The sequence below is a fragment of the Schistocerca gregaria genome, chromosome 3, assembly GCF_023897955.1.
Source record: "Schistocerca gregaria isolate iqSchGreg1 chromosome 3, iqSchGreg1.2, whole genome shotgun sequence".
Classification (NCBI taxonomy): domain Eukaryota; kingdom Metazoa; phylum Arthropoda; class Insecta; order Orthoptera; family Acrididae; genus Schistocerca; species Schistocerca gregaria.
This window is the reverse complement of record NC_064922.1, coordinates 525,358,877-525,384,795: the sequence shown is the minus strand read 5'-3', so window position 1 is coordinate 525,384,795 and position 25,919 is coordinate 525,358,877. Positions and strand designations below refer to the sequence as shown.

Here is a 25,919-nt window from a genome sequence, read left to right as displayed (position 1 = left end):
TGATTCCTAGCTCAGTGTACTGTTTTAATTTGCCAGGAGGTTTCATATCAGTGCACACAATGCTGCAGAGTGAAAATTCACTCTCGAAATTATCCCCCAGGCTGTGGCCATGCCATGTCTCTGCAGTATGCTTACTTCCAAGAATGGTAGTCCCATGTGTTTGTTGGGAAAACTTGTGTGAAGTTTGACAGGTAGGAGATTAGGTGCTGGCAGAAGTAACACAGTGAGAATGAGCCATGAGTCATGCTCGAGTAGCTCAGCTGATAGAGTGGTTGCCTGAGAAAGGCAAAAGTCCCATTTCATGTTCTGGTCTGACTCATAGTTTCATATCAGCCCACACACTCCTGCAGAGTGAAAATACACTCTGGCACCTTCAGACTATTTTTTTGCCAGTCCTCTCTCAAACAGCATGTGGGAAAGACAAACACCTAAATCTTTCAGTGAGAGCTGCTATGTTTCTTATTTTATTGCAATGATTATTCCTCCCAATATATGTGGGAGTCAACAAAATTTGGAGGAGAAAATTGGTGTTTTAAATTTTGTGAAAAGATTGCACCACAACAAAAAATGCCTTTGTTTTAATGACTGCCACACCAACTTGAACTTGCAAATCAAATCCATGGCATTCTCTCCCTTATTTTGTAATAATACAAAAATAGGTGCCCTTCTTTGTACCTTCATCAATGTCCTTCATCAGTCCTACGTGATAAGGACCTGCACCACGTAGCAACATTCCTGAAGTGGATGAGCAAGCACACTGTAGGCTGTCTGCTTAGTAGATCTGTTGCATCTTCTAAGTGATTTGCCACCAAAACAAAGTCTTTGGCTTACTTCCCCCATGACATTTTCTTCATGATCGTTCCAATTTAAGCTGTTTGTAATTGTAATCCCTAGGAATTTGGTAAGAGTGACAGCCTTTGGATTTGTGTGATTTATTGTGTAACTGAAATTTAACAGGTTCCGTATAGCAATTATGTGAATGACATCACACTTAAAACAATAGAAACTCCAGTTAGGAATATCAACAATGTAGGAAAAGAGAGATTGCTGCTTACTGTAAAGAAGACACGTCAAGTTGCAGACAGGTACAATTAAAAGGCGCTCACATACAGCTTTTGGCCACAGCCGTCAGTAAAAGGCACACACACACACACACACACACACACACACACACACACACACACAAAGCAAGCACACCTCACGCGCACATGACCACCAGCCCCAGCATCTCCAGCATGCTGGGGTTGGCGGTTGTGTGTGCATGACATGTGCTTGCTTTTGTTTGTGTATGTGTGTGTGTGTGTGTGTGTGTGTGTGTGTTTCTTTTACTGATTAAGGCTGTTGCTGAAAGCTAAATGTAAGTGCCTTTTAACTGCGCCTGTATGCAGCTTGACATGTCTTCTTTATGGTAAGAAGCAATCTGTCTTTTCCTACATTTTTGACCTCACACTTTAAGATTTAAAGTCAACTGCCACTTTTTATACCATATAGATATGTTGTCTAAATCTTTTTACAATTGGTTTTTATCTTCTGATGTCTTTACTAGACATTAAATGACAGCATCATCTACATACAGGCTAAGAAGGCTGCTCATATTGTCTCCTAAATCATTTATATGGATTAGGAACACGGGCATATAATGCTTCCTTGGGAAACACCACATATCATTTCTGTTTTATACAAAGATTTTCCATCAATTACTTCAGACTGTGGCCTTTCTTACAGGAAATCATAAATACAGTCCTACAACTGAGATGAAACTCCACAACCATACAATTTGATTAGCATTCACTTACAAGAAATAGTGTCAAAAGCCTTTTGGAAATCTGGTAATATGGGATTAATCTGAGATCTTCTGTCAATAGTACTCATTAATTTCTGTGAATAAAGAGTTGTGTCTCACAAGATTGATATTTCCTAAACGTGTGCTGACTGTGTGTCAGTAGATTGTTTTCTTTGAGATAACTGGCATTGGGATTGGGAGTAGCATAGGGATGGACTAGGATGTTGTGGAGGTTGGGAGAGCAACAGAACACCACTTCAGAGGGGTGGAAGGTATCTCAACTAGGATGTCCCTCTTTTCACTGCATGATGACAGGTAATTGAAGCCCTGGAGAAGGATGCGATTCAGTTGTTCCAGTCCTGAGTGATACTGGGTGATGAAGGGAATACTCCTTTGTGGCTAGTTTTAGGGGGTGGGATTGTGGTTGTGAGGGGCAATGGCACTGGAAATCTGTGTGTGTGTGTGTGTGTGTGTGTGTGTGTGTGTGTGTGTGTTTGTGTGGTTTGGGAACTTATGGGTGGCAACGAAAAAATTTGGGTGAGCCAGCCACCCCATTGACACATTAAAAAAATCTCCCCAAAATCTTGTTAAAAATGTGGGACAATTCACAGAACTTTAAAACCCAAACCACATTCGTTTGAGTGTTGCATAAAATAGACTGCAAATCCACTGCAGTCCGCTGGTCAGCAAATAAAATGGAGTCCAATAAAATGTGGTGCACCATGATCTGCATGCCACAAGCACCACACATTGGAGGGTCCTCTCACCAGAGTAAAAATCCATGCATCATAGGGCAGTGGCCAATGCAAAGATGAGTAAGGATGACCTAGTCCTGTTGATGTGGCTGGAGGAAGTATGCCATGGCCGAGTTGTGGACTTGATCACATGGAGCTTGTTGTCAGTCACTTCTAGCCACTCATGTTCCCAATGACACAGGACATTATACCTCAACAGCGAGGTGAGGGCATGCAGTGGGATAGCACACTGAAAGACCTGACGGTCACGACACTCCTCCTCGGCTGCTTGATCAGCCCTTTCGATCCCCAGAATTCCTGCGTGCCCTGGTACCCACCAGAAAGACACCTGCTTCCCCAGTCGCTGTAGTTGGAGGAGGGTGTCGTGGATAGTATGGGTTCTTTTATCTGCTGGGTACAAACGCTGGAGAGAGTAAAAGAATCTGAACAGACAAGAAATCTAACACTGGGAGAAAGTCTCATCTGCTCCAGTGCCCGCAAGATGGCATATAATTCTGCATCAAAGATGGTAAATTCGGGAGGCAGTCTGACCTTGAGGACATGATGTGGAAAGATGACAGAGCGACCAACAGAGTCAACCTGCTTAGACCCATCTGTAAAAACAGCTGCATGGTCATGGAGCTCAGATAAAACGGCAGAGAAGACCTGGTTAAAAATGGAAGCAGGAGGGCTATCTCTCCTGTACTGCACCAAATCTAATATCACTCTGGGCCTCTCCAGTAGCGAGGGTGGCAGGCTGTACAACCCTGGATTTGGGGTCGTACAGACTCCATACTGAGTGACTCTAGCACATGTTGCACACGGATCCCAAACAGCAACGTAGCCCGGGGAAGGTGGGAAAAAAGATGGTCCAGAGGCAGATGAGCAACAATATGGTGAGCAGGTGAGGTTGGAGCTGCAAGAAATTTACAAGCCTGATGCACCAGTAGGAGCTGCAACCCGATGGTAAGTGGCAGTTCCCCCATCTCAGTACAGAGGCTGGTATTGATAAGCACCCATGGCAAGTCAAATCCCTGCATGGTGGGCAGCGTCAAGGATCCACAAATAAGACTGCCTCGCTGACCCATACATTGTGCACCCATAATGCACAAAAACCTGATAAAACTGGGGGAGACATGCCCTGTCCGCTCCCCAAGACCTGTGGCTGAGACACTTGAGGATGTTCAGTGCCTTCAGGGTACTGTCTTTCAAGTCTCGTAGGTGTGGCAGCCATGACAACCTGGAGTCAAAAATTAGGCCCAGAAACTGCACTGTGTGTTTAAAATGTAGGACACTGTCCCCCATATGCAAGGCAGACAAATTAAAAGGTTGATGAGAATGATTAAAATGAAGACAAACACACTTATTGGCAGAAAACTGAAAACCCGTCTTTGCAGCCCACTCCTCTATCTGCCGCACTGTAAGTTGCGACTGATGGTTCACTGTTGCAACACTGGAGAAGGAACAGAAAACAGCAAAGTCATCCACAAATAAGGAGCACTATACTGCACTCCTCACTGTAGACATTATATTGTTGATGGGTATTGCAAAGAGGGTAACACTTAAAACACTGCCCTGTGGGACACCTTTCTCCTGCTCAAATCGATCAGACAGCGTGTTACCAACTCGGGTCCAAAAAAACCGCTGAGACAGGAAAGACCGAATGAAAATGGGGACGTGCCCATTCATGCAATTGTGCAAGAATACACTGTCTCCAAGTAGTATCATATGCCTTACTGATATCAAAGAATATGCCGATATGCTGACGGAGGAAAGCCTGCTGAATAGCTGCCTCTAGGAGGGTCAGGTTGTTGACTGTGGACCAATATTTGCAGAATCCACACTGAGAGTGGCTATGAAGTTGCCTGGACTCCAAAAGCCAGACTAGACAACAGTTAACCATCCGTTCCAGGGTCTTTTCTATACAGCTCATTAGGGCGATGCTCCAATAACTACTTGGAGACATGCTGTCCTTTCCTGGTTTGAGCAGAGGGATGAGAATTGCCTCCCTCCATGAGTTGGGGAAGTTACTTGTCTGCCATATTAGATTAAAACAGTTGAGGAGGATTTCCTGGGATGTAGCTGGTAAATGATGAATCATGCAATACCGGATGTGGTCGTGACCGGGTGTAGTGTCAGCAGTCTCAGCCAGTGCTGATTCAAGCTCCCACATAAGAGAAAGGGGAGTTGTAGGTCTCAGAACCATTGGACCTGAAGTCCAACTTTTCCCTCTCTACAGTTGCATGGTAGCGACAAAATGCAGGATCCTGATTTGCTTTGGCAGTAGTTTGCACCAAAATGCTCGGCCAGTGTCTGAGCAGTGTCTCTGGGCACTGTTTGGAGGCACCCCTATTTTAGTACTGCTGCAATCGGTAAATGGCTGCATGTACCAGAAATCCTCCAGATGGCTTCCTATGGAACGGTTGATGGAATCCAGGAACTCCTGCCATGACCTTTTTTTGCTTTCTTTAATGACACGACATGCCCTGGCTCTCGCGATTCAAAAGGTGGTAAGATTGACAGCTGTTGGGTGGCATTTAAATTGTCAAAGAGCCCCATGCCTGTCCTGGATGACTGAATGGCACTCTTCTTTCCACCAAGGTACATGTTGCCGCTGAAAAGGGCAGAAATTGCAGCAGCACAAGTGCATTGACAAATCCAGGTGCTAATGCTGACAGTAGCAACCTCTGTTTGTGTAGGCGGCATCAGTTTTCAGGACTGGCTGTTTCAGAATGGAAGAAAAGGAGGCAGTGAACGTGGGCGGCTGCATGGACTTGAATATTTTCTTTGCTTAACCATACAGGATGTGTTTGGTGGTTTTAAGTTCCTCAATATTCTGTTCCTCAAGGAATACTCTGCAGTCCCTACTCCACACAGGGTGATCCCCAGAGCAGTTGACACACTTGGGAGGAGAGGAGCAACCAACTCCCTCATGGGCAGCTTTACCACATGTCCTGCAAGTGGCTTCCCCTCTACAGCCGAGAGTAGTGTGCCCAAAGTTTTGGCATTTAAAACACTGCATCAGTTTGGGATAATAAGGCCATACACTGAGATGTAGGAAACCTGCTATCACATGCTCGGGTAGTTTGGTGCTGTTAAAAGTAAGAATAAACGAGTTTGACTTCAGGAGAGCGCCATCCACCCATTTCATAATATGTTGCACATTCTGGGACCATTCAGCTTTCAGTTCTTCTTGGGGAATGTCAATGAAATCCCTGAAAGTCACACCTTTGCTGTAGTTCAAGGTGTTGTGAAATCCAGTCTCTATTGCAAACTTCCCCAAGGATTTGTGCCTTCTGAAGGTTCTTGACTTGTTGGAAGCTAGATGTTTCAACCAACAAGGTCCCATTTCACAAGCGCTTAACAGATTTTAAGGTGCCAGCAATTCCTTCTAAACCTTTCTGGATATAAAATGGTGAAAATTTATCAAAACTACCTTCTTTTCTTTTAACTAGAAGAAACACATTCTGAAAAGGAGCATGTGTTTTGTTACAAGTAACGGAATCAGGAGGACTGGCTATACGAGCCACCCTTTCCGCTAGGAGGAGAAGAATAAAAGTTCGATGGTTCCATCTTAGTCCCACAAGCAGCTAGGGAATTAGAAGTTCACCTAGACAGAGCCCCGCGTGCCTAGGTAAGCCTTATACAACTGAGGTGCGGCAGGTTCCCCTGAGGTTGCCCGCTAGCAACTCTTCCACCTCAACAGCCATGCATCTCATCATCGCACAGCACACCTTGAGATTGAGAGGTTTTTTATAGAGCTTTAGTCCATCCTCACAAACCGGGCGCTCAAGCCAAGATCCCCATTCCCTGAGACACACAACATTCCACCACCGCACTGCACGGTGGTCACTGAAGCATGCCCAGAGCTTACGGTGACAGGAGACTGGCGGCACTTACCAGTCACCAGCACAGGAACCCCGGGGTCGCCAAGCCCATACCCAGCAAATGAATGATGATCTCCTGGGGGCGATCTGTTTGTGGACTAGGTCTTAGGGATAGTGCCTGTCTGTGAAGGTCTTGGTGAGACCTTCAGCATACTGAGCAAGGGAGTTTTTGTTACTGCACATACACCATCCCTGGGTAGCCAGGCTGTATGGAAGGGATTTTTTTTTGTGTGTGAGAGGGATGGCAACTGTCAAATGCAGGTACTGTTGTTGGTTGGTAGGTTTAATGTGAACAGAGGTGCAGATGGAACTATCAGAGAGGAGGAGGTCAACATCTAGGAAGGTCACACACCATGTTGAGGAGGACCATCTGAAGCAGACAAGAGATGTGTTGAGGCTGTGAAGCAACGAAGACAGGGTGTCTTGGCCCTGGGTCCAAATCATGAAGATATCATCAATGGACCTGAACCAGACTAGGGATTTGGTGTTTTGGGAGACGAGGAAGATCTCCTCTAGACGGCCCATAGAAAGGTTGGCATAGGAGGGTACCATGTGGGAGGAGGGGAATGGATTCAGCTGAGATGTTCTGGGAAGGACCTAAGGCCTAAGGCTTTAAGCAAGGACTGGAGTTTGTGACAGACTTCTGGGATGGGATCACTCTGGCAAAGTTTATAGGTGGAGGTGTCAGACAATTGGCAGAGGCTTTCTGCCAGGTAATCACTGCAATTCATAACAACAGTGGTGGAAACTCTCTCTCCAGGTAGGATGATTAGGTCAGAATTTCTTTTGAGGTTGTGTATGGCTGTCCTTTCTACTACTGAAAGGTTGGTGTTGTAAGGAAGGGACCTGGGAAAGGATGGCGAGGCTAATCTGGAGGTAAGGAATTCCTGGAAGGTGGCCAGCATGTGGTTAGGTGTGTATGTGGGGGATCACAGTTGGATGGTGGTACAAACTTGAAGAGACAGGGCCCAGTGTCGGAATTAGGGTGGTTTTGGTTGGACGGGTTGACACCAAAGAAGTGCTTCCATTGCAGGGATTGGGAGAAGGAAAGTAGGTCTTTGCTAAATCCAGCATGGATAAATTTGGGTGTTGGACTAAAGGTAAGGCCTTTGGATAGGGCTGAAACTTCTTTGGAGCTGAGGGTTGTGATGGAAAGTTTGACAACAGTGTCATAAGAATGTTTTGGCTCTGGATTTGGTGAAGGTTTGATAGGGAGTTTTGGGGGATGTGACAAGTTGAAAAGATCAGCGAGGCAGGGTTTAGCTGCTATAAGGGGTGGATGAGGAGGAACACTGTGGGTACAATAGGGGTTGGATAGTGGTGCCCCAGGGTGGCAATATGATATCAGCAGGTTGGATAATTTATGGAGATGGTGTCTGGAATGCTACTTCAGGTGCTGGAGAGGAAGGGATTCAATTTCAGAGATGTGATGTGTGGAGTAGGGAATGTACAGTAGCAGTATCTTGCAGAGGGAGCGAAGGTGGTTCTGGGATGCCTGTGCCATGGGGATATGTTTTTGCAGTATCAGGTTTGTGGGGGCCAGGAATTTGTGGAATCTGAAAAGGTGTAGGTCACTGTGAAGGAGGGATGGGATCCAGAGAAAGGAATCTTTACAGTCAGGCCATTTGGGAGGATTCTATTATTAGACATATATATATGTTAGACATGATCCAGAGACAGGATCCAGACAAAGGAATCTTTTCAGTTAGGCCATTTGCAGAGGTTCCACAGGTAGATACTTATAACTGTACATGTCATGAAATATTTATGCACACTGCCACTGTTATTGTCATTGTGGTTAGATGCTCTACAAATCCTTTATCTCAGGCAGCTGTGGTAAATAATCTTAGCATTCATATATGGTTTGCAGCATGTAAATTGCTGTGTGTATGTGGCCGGAAAGGACAGCACTGAGAAGGCCATCTGAACTGGCATCATATAGAAATGCCACACAGAAGAGAAACAAAAAATGCAATAAAAGTTAGTTTGTTTTATTTTAATAACATAACAAAAATAACACAGCTTTTTCCTATATTACACCTGTGTGTGCTTGTGTTCATATGATGATATTAAGCTTTATTTTCTTGTGCAAGAGACATTTTTTATATAGCAACAGAAACTCTGGTGTGGCAGAGAAAAATTATAATATAAACAATTAACAAAAAAATAACAATCCAGTGGTATAAGTTTGTTAGAGAGTCATGCACACATTGCCACTAAGCTGTCCAGTATTGTGAAAATGAAGAAGGCTGGCTTCAAGAGCAATAATTAAGGATAAATGTAACTACAGTGAGAAATATGAAAGTTACAGCAGTAAAAAAGGGTTAACTGCATTATTCTACAAAAGTATCATATTTTAGCAGGGAGTGTGGAAAAGTAGAATTATTCAACATCAAAGAGATGCATTACACATGTGGCAGAGTTCACATCTTTGTTTCTAGAAGGAAGAGATCTTGCTGTACTGAAACAATGAAATCCATTAGGGCTCTGATCCTATGAGTTTATGATTTGTTTAATGATACTTTAACAGCATCAAACAGTGGAGATTCCAATGATACTAGTGAAGAAATTTAGCAGATTACATTATTTATATTTTCAGTTTTTTTTTCAAATGCATAAATGACACTGTTTTAAAATTTTTCATTTGTAATACTGGCTTAATTTGTTAAAAATAAAGTTTGTGTTCAAAAAAGTAAAACAGATACTTTTAAATTTATTGCCTGCTTATTGAACTGAAAAAAAGTGCAAAAATATAGCATTACAAAAATGTGGTGAAATCTTGTTTTAGTCATATATGAGATAGCTCTCTGTGGAACTATGTTCCACAGTTATTTTACAATAATTGAATCATGAACCATGGACCTTGCCATTGGTGGTGAGGCTTGCATGCCTCAGCGATACAGATGGCCGTACCATAGGTACAACCACAATGGAGGGGTATCTGTTGAGAGGCCAGACAAATGTGTGGTTCCTGAAGACGGGCAGCAGCCTTTTCAGTACTTGCAGGGGCAACAGTCTGGATGATTGACTGATCTGGCCTTGTAACACTAATCAAAACGGCCTTGCTGTGCTGGTACTGTGAACAGTTGAAAGCAAGGGGAAACTACAGCAATAATTTTTCCTGAGGGCATGCAGCTTTACTGTATGGTTAAATGATGATGGCGTCCTCTTGGAAAAAATGTTCCAGAGGTAAAATAGCCCCCCATTTGGATCTCTGGGTGGGGACTGCTCAGGAAGACATCATTATAAGGAGAAAGAAAACTGGCGTTCTACGGATCAGAGCATAGAATGTCAGATCTTTTAATCGGGCAGGTAGGTTAGAAAATTTAAAAAGGGAAATGGATAGGTTAAAGTTATATATAGTGGGAATTAGTGAAGTTAGGTGGCAGGAGGAACAAGACTTTTGCTCAGTTGAATACAGGGTTATAAATACAAAATCAAATAGGGGTAATGCAGCAGTAGGTTTTAATAATGAATAAAAAAAACAGGAGTGCTGGTAAGCTACTACAAACAGCATAGTGAACACATTATTGTGGCCAAGATAGACATGAAGCCCACGCCTACTACAGTAGTACAAGTTTATATGCCAACTAGCTCTGCAGATGAAGAAGAAATTGATGAAATGTACGATGAGATAAATGAAATTACTTGGGTAGTGAAGGGAGACGAAAATTTAATAGTCATGGGTGACTGGAATTCGAGAGTAGGAAAAGGGAGAGAAGGAAACACAGTAGGTGACTATGGATTGGGGGTAAGGAATGAAGAGGAAGCCATCTGGTAGAATTTTGTACCGAGCATAACTTAATCATAGCTAACACTTGGTTCAAGAATCATAAAAGTAGGTTGTATACATGGAAGAATCCTGGAGATACTAGAAGGTGTCAGATAGAATATATAATGGTAAGACAGGGATTTAGGAACCGGGTTTTAAATTGTAAGACATTTGCAGGGGAAGATGTGGACTCTGACCACAATCTGTTGGTTATGACCTGTAGATTAAAACTGAAGAAACTGCAAAAAGGTGGGAATTTAAGGAGATGGGACGTGGATATACTGACTAAACCAGAGGTTGTACAGAGTTTCAGGGAGAGCATAAGGGAGCAATTGACAAGAATGGGGCAAAGAAATACAGTAGAAGAGGAATGGGTAGCTCTGAGGGATGAAGTAGTAAAGGCAGCAGAGGATCAAGTAGGTAAAAAGATGAGGACTAGTAGAAATGACACAGATCATCCCCGTTTTCAAGAAGGGGCATTGAACAGATGTGCTGAACTATAGAACTATGTCTCTACTATAGAACTATATCTCTAACGTCAATCAGTTGTAGAATTTTGGAACACGTATTATGTTCAAGTATAATGACTTTTCTGGAGACTAGAAATCTACTCTGTAGGAATGAGCATGGGTTTAAAAAAAAAACGATCGTGTGAAACCCAGCTCATGCTATTTCTCCACGAGACTCAGAGGGCCATATACACAGGTTCCCAGGTAGATGCGGTGTTTCTTGACTTCCACAAGGCATTTGATATAGTTACCCACAGTCATTTAATGAACAAAGTAAGAGCATATGGACTATCAGACCAATTGTGTGATTGGATCGAAGAGTTCCTAGATAGCAGAATGCAGCATATCATTCTCAATGGAGAGAAGTCTTCCAAAGTAAGAGTGATTTCAGGTGTGCCACAGGGGAGTGTCGTAGGACCATTGCTATTCACAATATATATAAATGACCTTGTGGGTAACATCGGAAGTTTACTGAGGCTTTTTGTGGATGATGCTGTAGTACATCGAGAGGTTGTAACAATGGAAAAATGAACTGAAATGCATGGTGCAGGGTATGACAATTGAATCTCAATGTAAACAAGTGTAATGTGCTGTGAATACATAGAAAGAGAGATCCTTTATCATTTACCTACAATATAGCAGGTCAGCAACTGGAAGCAGTTAATACCACAAATTATCTGGAAGTAGGCATTAGGAGTGATTTAAAATGGAATGACCATATAAAATTACTTGTCAGTAAAGCAGATGCCAGACTGAGATTCATTGGAAGAATCCTAAGGAAATGCAGTCCAAAAACTAAGGAAGTAGGTTCCAGTACACTTGTTCACCCACTGCTTGAATACTGCTCACCAGTGTGGGATCCATACCAGATAGGGTTGATAGAAGAGATAGAGAAGATCCAACAGAGAGCAGCGCGCTTCGTTACAGGATCAGTTTGTAATTTTGAAAGCGTTACAGAGATGACAGATAAACTCCAGTGGAAGACTCTGCAAGAGAGATGCTCAGTAGCTCAGTATGGGCTTTTGTTGAAGTTTTGAGAACATACCTTCACCGAGGAGTCAAGCAGTATATTGCTCCCTCCTACGTATATCTCACGAAGAGACCATGAGGATAAAATCAGAGAGATTAGAGCCCACACAGAGGCATACTGACAATCTTTATTTCCACAAAAAATACGAGATGGAATAGGAGGGAGAACCAATAGAGGTACTCAAGGTACCCTCCGCCACACGTCAGGTGGCTTGCAGAATATGGATGTAGATGTAGATGCATTGACATGAAACTTTTTGGGAAGTTGCAAGAGGTGTTGCTGAATATGATAAAGCACATTATACATTTTTGTCCGCCGTGCTTAGGTTAATTTTTTAAAACTTTTACTGTTCAGTTTCACCCCATGGGTCGGGGTCACTTTGAACATGGAAACATTTGCCTATTCTGTGGGAGTCTTGTCAATTACTGTTCAATGACACCCCTATTATACGAAAAAGCATGGTATTTTGTATATAAATATAGTTTTGAAAGTAACTTATTTAAAAAATTGAGTATTTTTTTATGAGTTTTCTTTAATCACTTGAAACTGTTCATGTGGTTCAAAAATGGTTCAAATGGCTCTGAGCAATATGGGACTTAACATCTTAGGTCATCAGTCCCCTAGAACTTAGAACTACTTAAATCTAACTAACCTAAGGACATCACACAACACCCAGCCATCACCCGAGGCAGAGAAAATCCCTGACCCCGCTGGGAATCGAACCCGGGAACCCGGGCGTGGGAAGCGAGAATGCTACCGCACGACCACGAGATGCGTGCAACTGTTCATGTGATTACGATTTAATTTTGCTAATAATGGAAGTGGGTGCTGAGCTACTTAGAAAGTAAGAAAATTATTTAAAACCATATCTTTTCAAAACAGTCTGTATGACCTTAATAAAAGTAATGAAAAAAAAGTTATCATATTTTAAAGAAATGCATCTGTAAACACTCTACAGAAAAGGGAAGTTGCCAGGAAAGAGTGTTTACTCCAGCAGATATCATAGACATCAAATTTAAACTCAAAATGAATCCTTCCCTTTCTATCTACCTTATAATCACACAGAATCTTGCAAATGTCATCCTTCTCAAAACCTGACACATTGGGAACATTAGGGCACCGAAAAAAAAAAAAAAAAAAAAAAATGCTTATTCTGATTCCACTTTGGAATGCCATTTCCTCAGAAGTGTAATTTCATCATGTCCAACATAATATTTTACACTTTTCTTTGAAGGAAGCTTTCATGGAGCTGATGTGTCAAAGAATATGGAAGGCACTGTCCAAAGTCACCCCTTGAAAGACAAGCCCAAATATTTTATTTTTTTATGTCACCAAAGAATTAATATAGCATTTTATGCTTTCTGTAAATGTTCATTCAACTGGTAACCTTACCCACAAAAACTCGTTTCAAATTCTAAATTCAGAATGCTCCTAATAATAGGCAAATGTTTCTGCATTTGTGAAGGAACTTACATTTCCAAAAAATTATTTTATTTTCTGGTGTTAGTGATATTTAATGACTCTGACCTTAGTTTCATATTTACACACTAGAAGGCAACATTTACTTTAAAAAGACTCAAAATTGCTGTTCAGAGTCGCCTTGCCATTCAAATTCACCCCGCTTTATGGCATCAATAATTAAGATTATATGACATATGAAAATCTGAACAATAAAGTGGGTAATTTTATACTAATATTCTTGTAGAAACCAAAAAATAAAACTTAATTTTCTTGGTATAGATAGTTGCTATGTATTTCCTCATTGCAACAGTACCTGCTATCAGCAGATACACTAATACTGCTTGCACTAAAATTAAACTTCTGTAACAATGCAATTATAAATAACATCTAAAATTATTAAGTTAACTAACCTGACAAACACTTCTATCAAAAGACATTCTTTATGGAGCAGCAATTCTGTTTAAACTTTTTAGTATGTAGATAACACCTTCAAGAATCAGAACCCTTAAAAATGCTTATTTTTGTGAAGCAGTAGATAAAAACAACTAATCAAAGGTACAAGATGGTGGAAGTTTGCTAACAATTAATATAATAACCTCAGTAGAGTGTATGAAAATGAAGTAATAATAAAGTAATTTTCATAATGAAAAACATGGAAAGATTAGCAGTAGTTGTAATTGCTTGTTGATATACTTTACAGAAGAAGCTCCCAATGGCTGTTTCTTCCTGTTAATGTATAATAACCCATTCCATGTCCCTGAACACTTCATGATGGGACTGAAGGAACACAGTGCGTTTACACCTGTGCATCTTGCGGCTCATCACCGTGTGGCTGTATCTTGCCCTACATGGAAGTAGAGGCAAGCATGTAGGTTGCGTGCTTTTTTCTTAAAATGTGCATATGAGTTCCATTCACACCTGTGTTAATGCTGGGCTCCAGTACTTACATGTGAGGCAAGCTACAGCTCCAAGAAATTAGCCACAAGGTGCACAAGTGTAAATACACCTTTAGGGTGCTTTCTTTCCTCCCTGCCTGGTACCCCCCCCCCCCCCCCCCCCCTCTCTCTCTCTCTTTGCCATCTATTAGGGTTAAAAATAGTACACATATCTTACTTTGAACATTAATGTATATCATAGAGTACAGTGGTGTTCATACCAATTTTTTGATGTCAAATAATTACTTACAAAAGTTTGGTGACTCAATAAAAGAATTTATATAAACTCATTGCTTATTTGTTTTCAGGCATTTGATGCAGTATTCTTCATGGCAACCAACAAGAAAGGTTTTTATTTTGTTGCTGGTAGTGAACGAAGACCATTAGGGGTGATAAATGGTCTTTGCTATTTAATTGTAAGTAAACAATAAGACTATTTGTTTGCTGAATAAATGTTTACTTTCAAGTACATTACATTTTTCTTAATATGCATAAACTTTTAAAGAATTTTACCAATTGTAGGTGCCTGGAATAGGTCTTCTGTGCAGTCAAAAAATACCAGATACTGTTTTGTTTGGAGCTAATGATAACGAATTTGGTGCTGAAGGGATCCTGTTTAAACCTGTTACACCAATGAAGAAATGGAAAGTGAGCTATAAAGGAAAAATGTGGTATATATTTTAGTCTGGATAAAATAGGTGGACTGTATACATTTAGAGATAAATTACTTCATATTTTGGAAAAAAATAGTAGCTTTAGAAAATTTGACAGAAATTAGGAAGTAGAACTCAGCTGCTATATCATCAAAATTATGAAACGAAAGCTGCAAATCAAGAAACAATGAAAGTCTCAACTTCTACAAATACGCTTTTATAGAACTGACAATAACTGGAAAAGTAATTTCCATGTTTCTTTCATCTCCTTGCTTAGGGTACAGAGTAGTGCAAGTAGTAGTTTGATTCAATAATTGAATAGCTGTTGTCATGTGGCAATGCTCATTATCATCAGGCGAGACCTATGTTGTATGGTTCATGGGTAACTACTATTATTAATGCCATGGTGGGCTTGCAAATACTGAACTATGATTGGGAAATTAACAGCAGCTATTTCTTGTAACTGAAGAATCAGCAGTTTTCTTTCTTTCCTTCTTTTCTTTTTTTCCCTCTCTCTCTCTCTCTCTCTCTCTCTCTCTCTCTCTCTCTCCCCTCCCCCTCCAAGGAGCAGTTTTTCCCGTTGATTTTACTATGTATATGTAACTCAAGTAACCGCAAATAGATTACAGTAGTTTATTGATGCTTGTTTATTAAGGTTGTTTCTGACAGCTGCTTCACTTAATTTGAGTGTGAGTGTGTGTGTGTGTGTGTGTGTGTGTGAGAGAGAGAGAGAGAGAGAGAGAGAGAGAGAGAGAGAGAGAGAGAGAGAGAGAGAGGGAGGGAGAGAGAGTAGTATTAGTAGCAGCAGCAGTAGTAGTAGTAGAGAGAGAGTTAAATGTGTTGTTTTATTTATTTATTTTTTACTTGTTTCATACTCCATCAATCTCTCAGTGAAGAAACTATATTGCAATTGACTATGTCCAAATAATATATATTGTTAATGGATGAGTAAAGAGATCGAATTGAACTGAATTGATAACCTCATAAGGATATAGTGTATGCCAGTTCCTCTTTTCTGCATTTAATGTTGGTCCAGTAAAGACATACCTTCTGCTTGCAATAAATGAGGTACAGGATTTCAGTTTTTTGCCTTGTGCATAAAGGTGAGAGTACGTTTGACCTTCAAAACCCTCAGGACAACTTTTTGTGGCCAAAAAAATACAAGAAATTTTGGTCCTTTTTTCAGGTTTTCACCTATTACTCAGAAACTAATGCATCCTATTGAAAATTTTACTGTTGCGAAAATGAAAAGAGCATTAAATTTTGTGTTGAATGAGACAATTTCAAAGTCAAAATTGGTGCAGCCATTTGGCCATGATCAATTGTCAAAGTTCAGTCATTTTTGCTAACTTCGCTAAAAAGTTGCGTCCAACACACATAACTAAAAAAACAGCTACTCCAGATGAAAAATGTCATTATCAGAGTTGTAGAGCATGAAATTTTGTGTTATAAAAAATCCAGTTCTTCAGTGTTAGGAACTATTAAGCGTTCATATACCTGAATGCCATTTTTTTAAAAAAGTCAAAGTTATTCAATTAAAGTGGGAAGACAGCTCCATAATGAGCACTATAAGCTTTCTATCTATATCTTTCTAATTTTCTTCAGACATGTATTTTTATTCATTTTTATTTATGCCTTATTGCCAAGAGTGGCTTCTTAAAATGAAAACCAATTACATAGTAATGGTAAGTAATATAAAAATTTGTTCAAATGAACAAACAAAAGGGCATGACAATATTTAAAAAAAACACACACACACACAATTCAAATATCAGAGATTCCCATTTCATCAAATTTCAATTCCATCAAAGTCATTTGGGCGACTGTGCTGGGTTCTGGTCCAGCATCTGGCCTGTAGGATCCATTTTGGCACCTTCAGCAACTTCCTTGTTCTGGAACGTATCTTCAATCTCTTCCTCATGTTCATCAATCTCAGTTTCTTGGACATTCTTGCAAGATAAGCCAAAACAGTGTTTGGCAATTCAGTCCACATTTGCAATATCCACATAATGCTGTGCATCCTGTTTTGCATGCGCAGGAAACCATCTTCAGTAACATGTGTAGTGTCACATCTTTTGTCATTGTCACAGGAAACAAGCCTGATATGTTTTTCTACCATCCCCTCTGGCTTGGATCAGTTTTCTTCCGCACCCAAGATTGCACTTGATGGTAGGATCACAATGAGTGCCACCTTTCTGCATCTGATGTTGGTGGTAGCCTTTCAAGTTTGACAGATTTTTTCAGAGCAGATCTTACTGAATGTTCATTCCTGAGCTTGTCCAATGTCACGCTTTTGGAACTCTTCCTTGATCCATTAGGAGAACAAGCACATCAGTGTCATTGTTCATGATTGCCACACTGTCAGACTCAGGAGCTTGGGGAAATAGCTGCTTCCACAATTAATGAATCTGTATCTTCTTTTGCCTGCAGCACTTGAATACCTCCATCCATAAATTTCTACATGAGCATCAAAATCAAGTGGTTCTTGTTGCCCTCATTCACAAAAACTTCTTCTGCATGACTGCAGCGCTTTTATCTTCATCAAAAATGATATCTGATGAAGAACCTGGTGTCTTTAAACAACAAGATCTTTCAGAAGACTTTGTTCCCATTTTCAAAGCATCACTTGGGTAGCCATCAAATATAACTGTGATTTCAGATCTGTATTGCTTTCACAAATAGGTTTCATATTTCATGCAGATGACCCCAAAGTATTCTTTGAGGTGCCAAACTAATATTGGAGCAGGTGACCATGATCCACCACAAAGCTTCTTCTTTTGGGTTTGTCATTCTGTTGGAGAGGTGTGAATGCATCGTAGAGAAGTGATTTTGTACCCTTTTCTGAACAATTACATGGGGTGTGGGGAAATTTCAGATGAGAAACAGAACTCCAAGACTTTATCAGACTGCCTGATAACACACATTCTGTGAAACAATGTTAATGGGTCTATGGTAGGAATGCTACTCTTCCCTATCTTGAGAGCTACAGTGGAGGATGCAAGTGTTATAACTTTGAGGTTATAATATATGTCCCAGTGCTTCAGAGGCCCATTCATGACATTGCTTTTCAGCTACCCCAATAACAGTATCTCTTAATACAAGTTTCATCACCTTATGAACATTATTTTGTTTTGCATAGGGAAGTCTGCTAAGTTCCTCCCAACTAGCATCAATTTCCTTGCCACAATAAAAGCAGTGCTTATTAAAATCAAATACCTCCTTGTATGATTGAAGATTTGACATTGGCGGTGCAGGACCTTTTGTCAAATACAATCTAATCAGTTTTGGGTTATTGTACTTCTGATAAGCACTGTGCACATCAGCTTCAGCCAGACCAGTTAATAACTTACGATGCACTGAGATTTACCTATCCTAACCGGATTGTGGTAGTGTTTCCAGTCCTTAATGTTTCACTTTTACCACATCACCATCTGCCCAACTGCCGTCACATGTAAAACATACCTCCATACAATTTTGGCCACTCACTTTAAATGAACTGACCACACAACAAAAGTAAATTCAAATACAGAAATGAGAATTTTGGAAGACAAGGAGTTTTGAATGTGTCCTGCAGACAACACAGGAAGACTGGGCATGACTAACAAAGGAAATAATAAAAGGAATCAAGGGGATAGCAGCCTTGCTGTTTATGACATGTCATTCAAGGGAGATCTGTAGATACATCTACACCCGAAGGTGAGACATATTTATGTCTTCCTAGTGGAAATTACATTTCATTGAATGGCTTCAACTTACAAAAAGCTACAAAATGGAATTACTTTGACTTTCAAGTGTGTGAATGCTTAATACTGCTTAAAACTGAAAAACTAGATGCTTTTGTAACACAAAATTTCATGCTCTACAACTTTGATTACTTGACTTTCTCATTTGGAGTAGCTGTTTTTGAATTACACACGTTGTTGCCGACTTTTTGGCCCGGCTGGTAAAAATGACCAAGCTATGACATCTGATTGTGGCCAAATGACTGCACCAATTTTTGCATTGAAGTAGGTCATTCGACGAAAAATTTAATGTGCTGTCATTTTGGTAACAGTAAAATTTTCAGTAGGGTGCATATTTTCTGAGCAATAGGCAAAAATCTGAAAGAAGTGCCAACATTTTTTACTTTTTTTTGCTACAAAAAATTATCCTGAGGTCTTTGAAGGTTGAAAACTTGCATTCTATGTGCTCTCACAACTAAGTGCATATGATAGAAAATAAAATCTACTACCTCATTTTTTGCAAGCGAAGGGCCTTTTCTGTGATACCGTTACTGGACTATATAACAGTTGGCATGGTCTTTCTAAACACACCAATAGGTAGGTAGTAACATTACACAAAATTCAAAAGTAAGATCATATTTTCATTATATGTAAGTGGTTAGATGACAAATTACATAATGAAGCAGATATGGCAAATTAAAAATAATGAGGGAACCACTGAAAAGATCTGTGTTTGCTACATGACTATCTACATAACTGTTCAGTATTTCGTTGTATTACATCACACATAAATTTTAGAGTTCTAGGAGGGTTTCTCATTGTGATGAAGATACTGTTCCAAACTGCAAAATGACCTTCCCAGAAGAAATTGTCTCAAACACTCCCTCAACATGGGCTTATCAAACTTACATTTAATATCAGGAGGAAGAGCATTATAAGCATACGTGCTCCTGTACTGCACTCCCTTCTGCACCATCTTCAGATATTTACAATCATTGTGGAAATTGTGTTTTCTCCTTGTATGGTATTCATTGTATTCACTGTTTCTTTTATACAATTCAGTATCTTTAGTAATGTAACACATAAGCAAATATACATACTGAGAAATCATATTAAGAGTTTTTAGTTTCCAAACAAGATTTCTATAACTACATCTACAGCCAGCATCTCTCATTATTCTTCCTTTTCTGTCCTGCACGGCATAGGTAGAAACTGTTTATCATCACTTTTTCTAGTGTGTACTCCAGACCACAGGGAAATGAATATGTGTTCCTGTAAGTCTGCAATAGAATGAGTTCACAAAATGAGCCAAGCACTAACACATCTGGGACATAACAAATTCGACATAGCAATACAACAGTTTCATACTGTTAATCACTTGAGACTGGAAACACACTAAGTCACTTTTGCCATGCAGTGGTGCAATATGAACAGCTACAAAGTACAGCAAGGAGTGAGCCGTGCACTGAGCCTGGGCCATAGGCTGAGTGGCGGACAGTTGCCACTGAGTGTGACACCTTGTGATGTGCATATCTTGGCAGCAGCTGCTGTATGATGGCATGCCACAGCCTGAGTACCTCAGACATTAGGCGGGGAATCTGAAACACTGTTGGACACAGAACTTATAATTTGTTTTTGGGCCAACAATATTCTCTTTGCTTGGGGTTGGTTTCTGCAAAATATAATTCCATATGCTATTAGAGAATGGAAATATCTCTAGTATGCTGCTTTCATAGTGTTTTATTCACTGCTCCCAGATATAATCCATAGCACAGAAACAGATGAGCTGTGTCCCTCCTGAAAGTTTATTATACGAGAATGATGAGATCAGTTCACTCTGCGTTTAATCATAACACCCAGGAACTTTGTTGCTTCAACTCTTTCTATCATTTGTGTGGCATATTTAACAGTTAGCTCTTCCTCAGTTTTGGCAATTGCAGTGACTTTAAAAGGCTGGTTTTATCAAAGTTTAATGAGTCCAGTCACACTAAACTGTTTTACTAAATTGATGAGAATAGATTTTACAAGATTTTCACATGTAAACTGTCTATCATAATGTTGGTGCCATCTACAAAAATTGTAAAATTGCATTGTAGCTTTGTGCTTTCTGGTAAATTGAAACAATGTAAAGTCAGATTGGAATATAAAAAAATCATGAAAAGAATATTCTGCTACTCAGTGTAAAGATGATAGACATGACAAAAAGACTGTTACACATTTGAGCTTCTGGCAAAAGCTTTTTTCAGAAAGGAAAACACACACTAGCAAGCACACCTCATGCTGCTATGGATTGAATGGAGATAGGGCTCTTGTGTGCATGAGGCATGCTTACTTGTGTGAATCTTTGTGTGTTTACCTTTCTGAAGAAAGCTTTGGCTGGAAGCTCAAATGTGTAACAGTCAGTTTGTCATGCCTACCTGCAACTCAGCATGTCTTCTTTACATTGATAGCAGTCTTATGTCATGATAAGTCATTTATAAATATCAGGAACAGGAATGGAGCAAGAATGGATTCTTGTGGCACTCCAAATCTGATGCTTCTCCACTCTGATGAAGCCAGATCACCCCAAAAATAGTTTATGGTGTCTACTAGTACCTTCTGCTGTATACTTTTATTCGATACACCAGTTATTCCTATAAGGTAGCTATATGTAATAGTACTCAGCAGTTCGGAGTGTCGAAGGCTTTTAGTAAATCACAAAATAATCTAGTTGTCACCATTTGGTCATTTAGAAACTCCAAAACTTCATTTATGAAAGCATGGATTCCTTGTTTGCTTGACAGACCCTTTCAGAAACCAGAACATTAAATCTATCTATATGTCCCCAAATTCTTGTATACTTCCCCTTTCCCACCTTTTGTGAAGACAGGTTTCACAGTAGCATATTTGAGTCTGTGGAGCACATCTCCTTGGTGTAAAGACACATTGGAAATATGGCTAAGTGTGTCTCTTATAGAAGCATAGCAGTGTCTCAACAAATTGTTAGCAATATTATCTACTCCAGTGGAATTTTTATTCTTCAGACTGATTATTGTTCTTTCAGTTCCAGATACCGTGACAGAGCTAATACAGATATTACTGATATTTCTGGAAACAATGTTTTGCATAAAACTCAAGGCTTCATTAAAAGAGCCCTAACAGACTATTCATTCCGACAGTGACAAGAGGTGTTTGTTGAAAATATGTGCTATGTTTACAGAATTACATATAATATATCCTTCTCGGGTTGAGAGCCGAGTCAGTGTGTTGTTCTCCAGCAACATTTCAGCAAGTTTCTTACTTGCCATCTTCAGGCGAAGATGGCAAGTAAGAAACTTGTTGAAATGTTGCTGGATAACAATGCATTGACTTGGCTGTCAACCCGAGAAGAATTTATCATCAAGATTCACCGAGGAAGCCTGCATTCTCAAATATTTCCTTAATTTTTAATTTTGAAATCCTCTAAAGTACTTTTGTTCTTCCCTGTCTCCCATCTAACAATAGTCTTCATTTTATTATTGAGTTATCAATTGCATGTTCATAATAAAATGATTTTCATTTCTGATTAAACTTGTCCAGGATCTTACAGTACATTTCATGTGACTAATTTTTGTTGTAAGATATTCCAGTGCCTGTGTCATTCTGCTGATGGTGCAGTGTGGCGACCACAGCTATTATGGAACACACCAGATGAATTTGCAATTGTGAATACTGACTTCCATCAGCTGTAGACTGGAATTATGACAGTGAAACTCCATTCGACAGCTGATTGTAGTCATTATTCGCAACTGCAAATTCATCTGAAGTTTTGTTGTGTCCTTAGACATTCTAACCGCAATGTGAAGTTCTCTCTTTGTTTTGCATGATTATTTGATTTCCTTTGTGATCCAATCACTTCACAAACAAGGAGGTAAAACAAAGTTAAAGAATTAGAATTCCATTCTATTACTGATAGTGTTTTCAAAAAATATTTTTCGACTGATGCACTTAATGATTTGGTTTGCTAAATGATTGAAAGGCAGGTAGGGATTAATGTTGCAAAAACTGGAACTCTTCTGAAGGCAATGTGATTCAGAGAAATTAATGTTGTCAGCTATGACAATGGTAAGGCGGCACGTGATGCAAAATAAACCAATAGTACTAGAAAACTTTAAATGGTCTGAAGCTACGGCAAAACCTCATTTCAGTTTGAGAATTGGTAGATTCCACAGCAATATTTTGTTGAGCCCAACCTACATAGGTAGGAATGATCATCAAAATAAAATACGAGAAATCAGAGCTCGAACAGAAAGGTTTAGGTGTTCATTTTTCCCGCGCGCTGTTAGGGAGTGGAATGGTAGAGAGATAGTATGTTTGTGGTTCGACGAACCCTCTGCCAAGCACTTAAATGTGAATTGCAAAGTAGTCATGTAGATGTATATGTAGAACAGAGATGAATATTTGTCAAATGAAATGAAAACCTGTTTTAAAAAGAAGGGAATTGGTTGTGAGATGAGCACATCAAGCAAATAGAATACATGAGTGCATGAATGGGAACATTAAAAACAAGGCTCACTTGATGTTGTTGAACAGTAAACTGGAAAACTATTTTCTGACAGAAGCAGTACAGACTCCTGTTTACTTGATAAACAGAATGTCTATGTGTACATTAGAAATGACTGTACCTGCTACTCTATAGCATGGTGAAATGCCAAAGCTGCAGAAACTGTTTGGTTGTGTGGCACAGACATGGTGTCTGTGTATGTGCGGATGGATATGTGTGTGTGTGCGAGTGTACACCTGTCCTTTTTTTCCCCTAAGGGAAGTCTTTCCGCTCCCGGGATTGGAATGACTCCTTACCCTCTCCCTTAAAACCCACATCCTTTCGTCTTTCCCTCTCCTTCCTGAAGAAGCAACCATCGGTTGCGAAAGCTAGTAATTCTGTGTGTGTGTTTGTGTGTTTTGTTCATGTGCCTGTCTGCCGGCGCTTTCCCGCTTGGTAAGTCTTGGAATCTTTGTTTTTAATATGTTTATTTTCATTGTTATAAAACAATTACAATGATATCTATGTTCAGTAAGTTAGGTAGAAAAGCACTAGTGTCATATTTCAAGGAGAAGCTTGAAACTTTCAGTTCAGGACAGATGCAGTGTTTCAGATCATTATCCTGATAAAACTTAAACATGTTTGATATCCCCATTTTCTCGGTGCTTTTGTGCAAATTGTTTTTTTTATGTTCAGATAGATCTATTTGTTGATACTGTTGATGAACACTAATTTGTCCAAACCAAGTTTGAATATACAACCTGAGAGACGAACACTGCCACCTCCATGCTTCATTTTAACAGTAAAAATGATGTCATTCCACCATGTTTCTTCCTGTCTAATAAACTGTTTAATGAAGTCCAGTCCCTTCTTTTGATTCTGTTCATTCACATAAAGTTTCTTCCTGCCCACACTTCCATCATAGCCACTGTCTTTTGATTCTCTGCGAATTGTTTGAGGATGTAACTCCTTTCCAGTCTCATTTATAAGCTCACTTGCTAACCTTTGTGTGTTGAGTGTAGGATCCTTCTTTATTTTTCATATTACATTTCTCTTCTCACATGCATCCAATTTCTTTGGTTAGCCTTTTTGAGGTATAGAGTCTATACAGTCCTTGTACTTTAATTGTCTGATACTATCTGCCACAGTACTCTTACTCATTATGAACATGGCTGCAATTTGTCAATATCATTTACCTTTCACATTATGATTAGATTAGATTAGATTTATACTTGTTCCATAGATCATGAATATGACACGTCGTAATGATGTGGAAAATGTCAGGTTAATAAAAGATGTCTGTACAAGATATTGCATTACACAAAATATTGCATGACACTAATGTTTAAGCTAGTTTTTTTTCCTCCCTTAATTTATATCTAAAAATTCTACCAGTGAGTAAAAGGAGTTTAATCTAGAAATTCTTTTAATTTATTTTTAAATGTTGTTTGACTATCTGTCAGGCTTTTGATGCTGTTTGGTATGTGACCAAATACTTTTGTGGCAGCATAATTTACCCCTTTCTGTGCCAAAGTCAGATTTAACCCTGCATAGTTATGATCATCCTTTCTCCTGGTGTTATAGCTATGCACACTGCTATTACTTTTGAACTGGGTAGGATTATTAACAACAAATTTCATAAGTGAATATATATACTGTGAGGATCCTTAGATCCTTAAATATATGTCTGCAGGATGACTGTGGGTGGGCCCCAGCAATTATTCTGATTACACGTTTTTGAGCAATGAATACTTTTCTACTCAACGATGAATTACCCCAGGATATGATGCCATACGAAAGCAGCGAATGAAAGTAGGCATAGTAAGCTAATTTACTGAGATTCTTATCACCAAAATTTGCAATAACCCTAATAGCATACGTAGCTGAACTCAGACGTTTCAGCAGACCATCAATGTGTTGCTTCCAGTTTAACCTCTCATCAATGGCCACACCTAAAAATTTTGAAAATTCTACCTTAGCTACAGACTTCTGTTCAAAGTCCATATTTATTACTGGACTTTTGCCATTTACTGTACGGAACTGTATATACTGTGTTTTATCAAAATTTAAAGAGAGTCCATTTGCTGAGAACTACTTAATAATTTTGTGAAATACATCATTTAAAATTACATCACTTAGTTCTTGGTTTTTGGATGTTATTACTACACTTCTATCATCAGCAAAAAGAACTAACTTTGCATCTTCATCAATGTGGAATGGTAAGTCATTGATATATATATATATATATATATATATATATATATATATATATATATATATATATATATATCAAGAACAGTAAAGGACCTAAGACCAAACCCTGTGGGACCCCGTACTTGATAGGCCCCCCAGTCTGAGGAATCAGCTGTTGTTTTAACATTACATGAATCACTTATTTCAACTTTCTGCATTCTTCCAGTTAAGTATGAATTAAACCATTTGTGCACTGCCCCCTCAAACCATAATGATTTAGCTTATCTAAAAGAATTCCATGATTTACACAATCAAAAGCCTTTGGGAGATCACAAAAAATACCAAAGGGTGATGTCCGGTTATTCAGAGCATTTAATATTTGATCAGTGAAAGCGTATATAGCATATTCTGTTGAAAAGCCTTTCTGAAAACCAAACCGACATTTTGTTAGTACTTTATTTTTACAAATATGGGAGGCTACTCTTGAATACATTACTTTCTCAAAATTTTTTGATAGAGCTGTCAGAAGAGAGATTGGGCGATAGTTGTTGACATCCGCCGCATTCCCCTTTTTATGCAATGGTTTTACAATGGCATATTTCAGTCTATCGGGGAAAACACCCTGCTCCAAAGAGCTATTACATAAGCGGCTGAGAATCCTACTTATCTGTGGGGAACTAGCTTTAAGTATCTTGCTGGAAATGCCATCAATTCCGTAAGAGCTTTTACTTTTCAGTGA

General features: G+C 39.5%; 1 protein-coding gene across 1 annotated transcript in view; it reads left to right on the top strand.

The window, feature by feature from the left end:
- Positions 1–25,919, top strand: part of LOC126354009 (uncharacterized) — a 217,263-nt gene that overhangs the window by 75,321 nt on the left and 116,023 nt on the right. The window contains exons 3-4 of the mRNA XM_050003323.1: positions 14,420–14,527; positions 14,634–14,782. Of these exons, the coding sequence (XP_049859280.1) occupies positions 14,420–14,527; positions 14,634–14,782 (257 nt within the window). The remainder of the gene's footprint in view (positions 1–14,419; positions 14,528–14,633; positions 14,783–25,919) is intronic.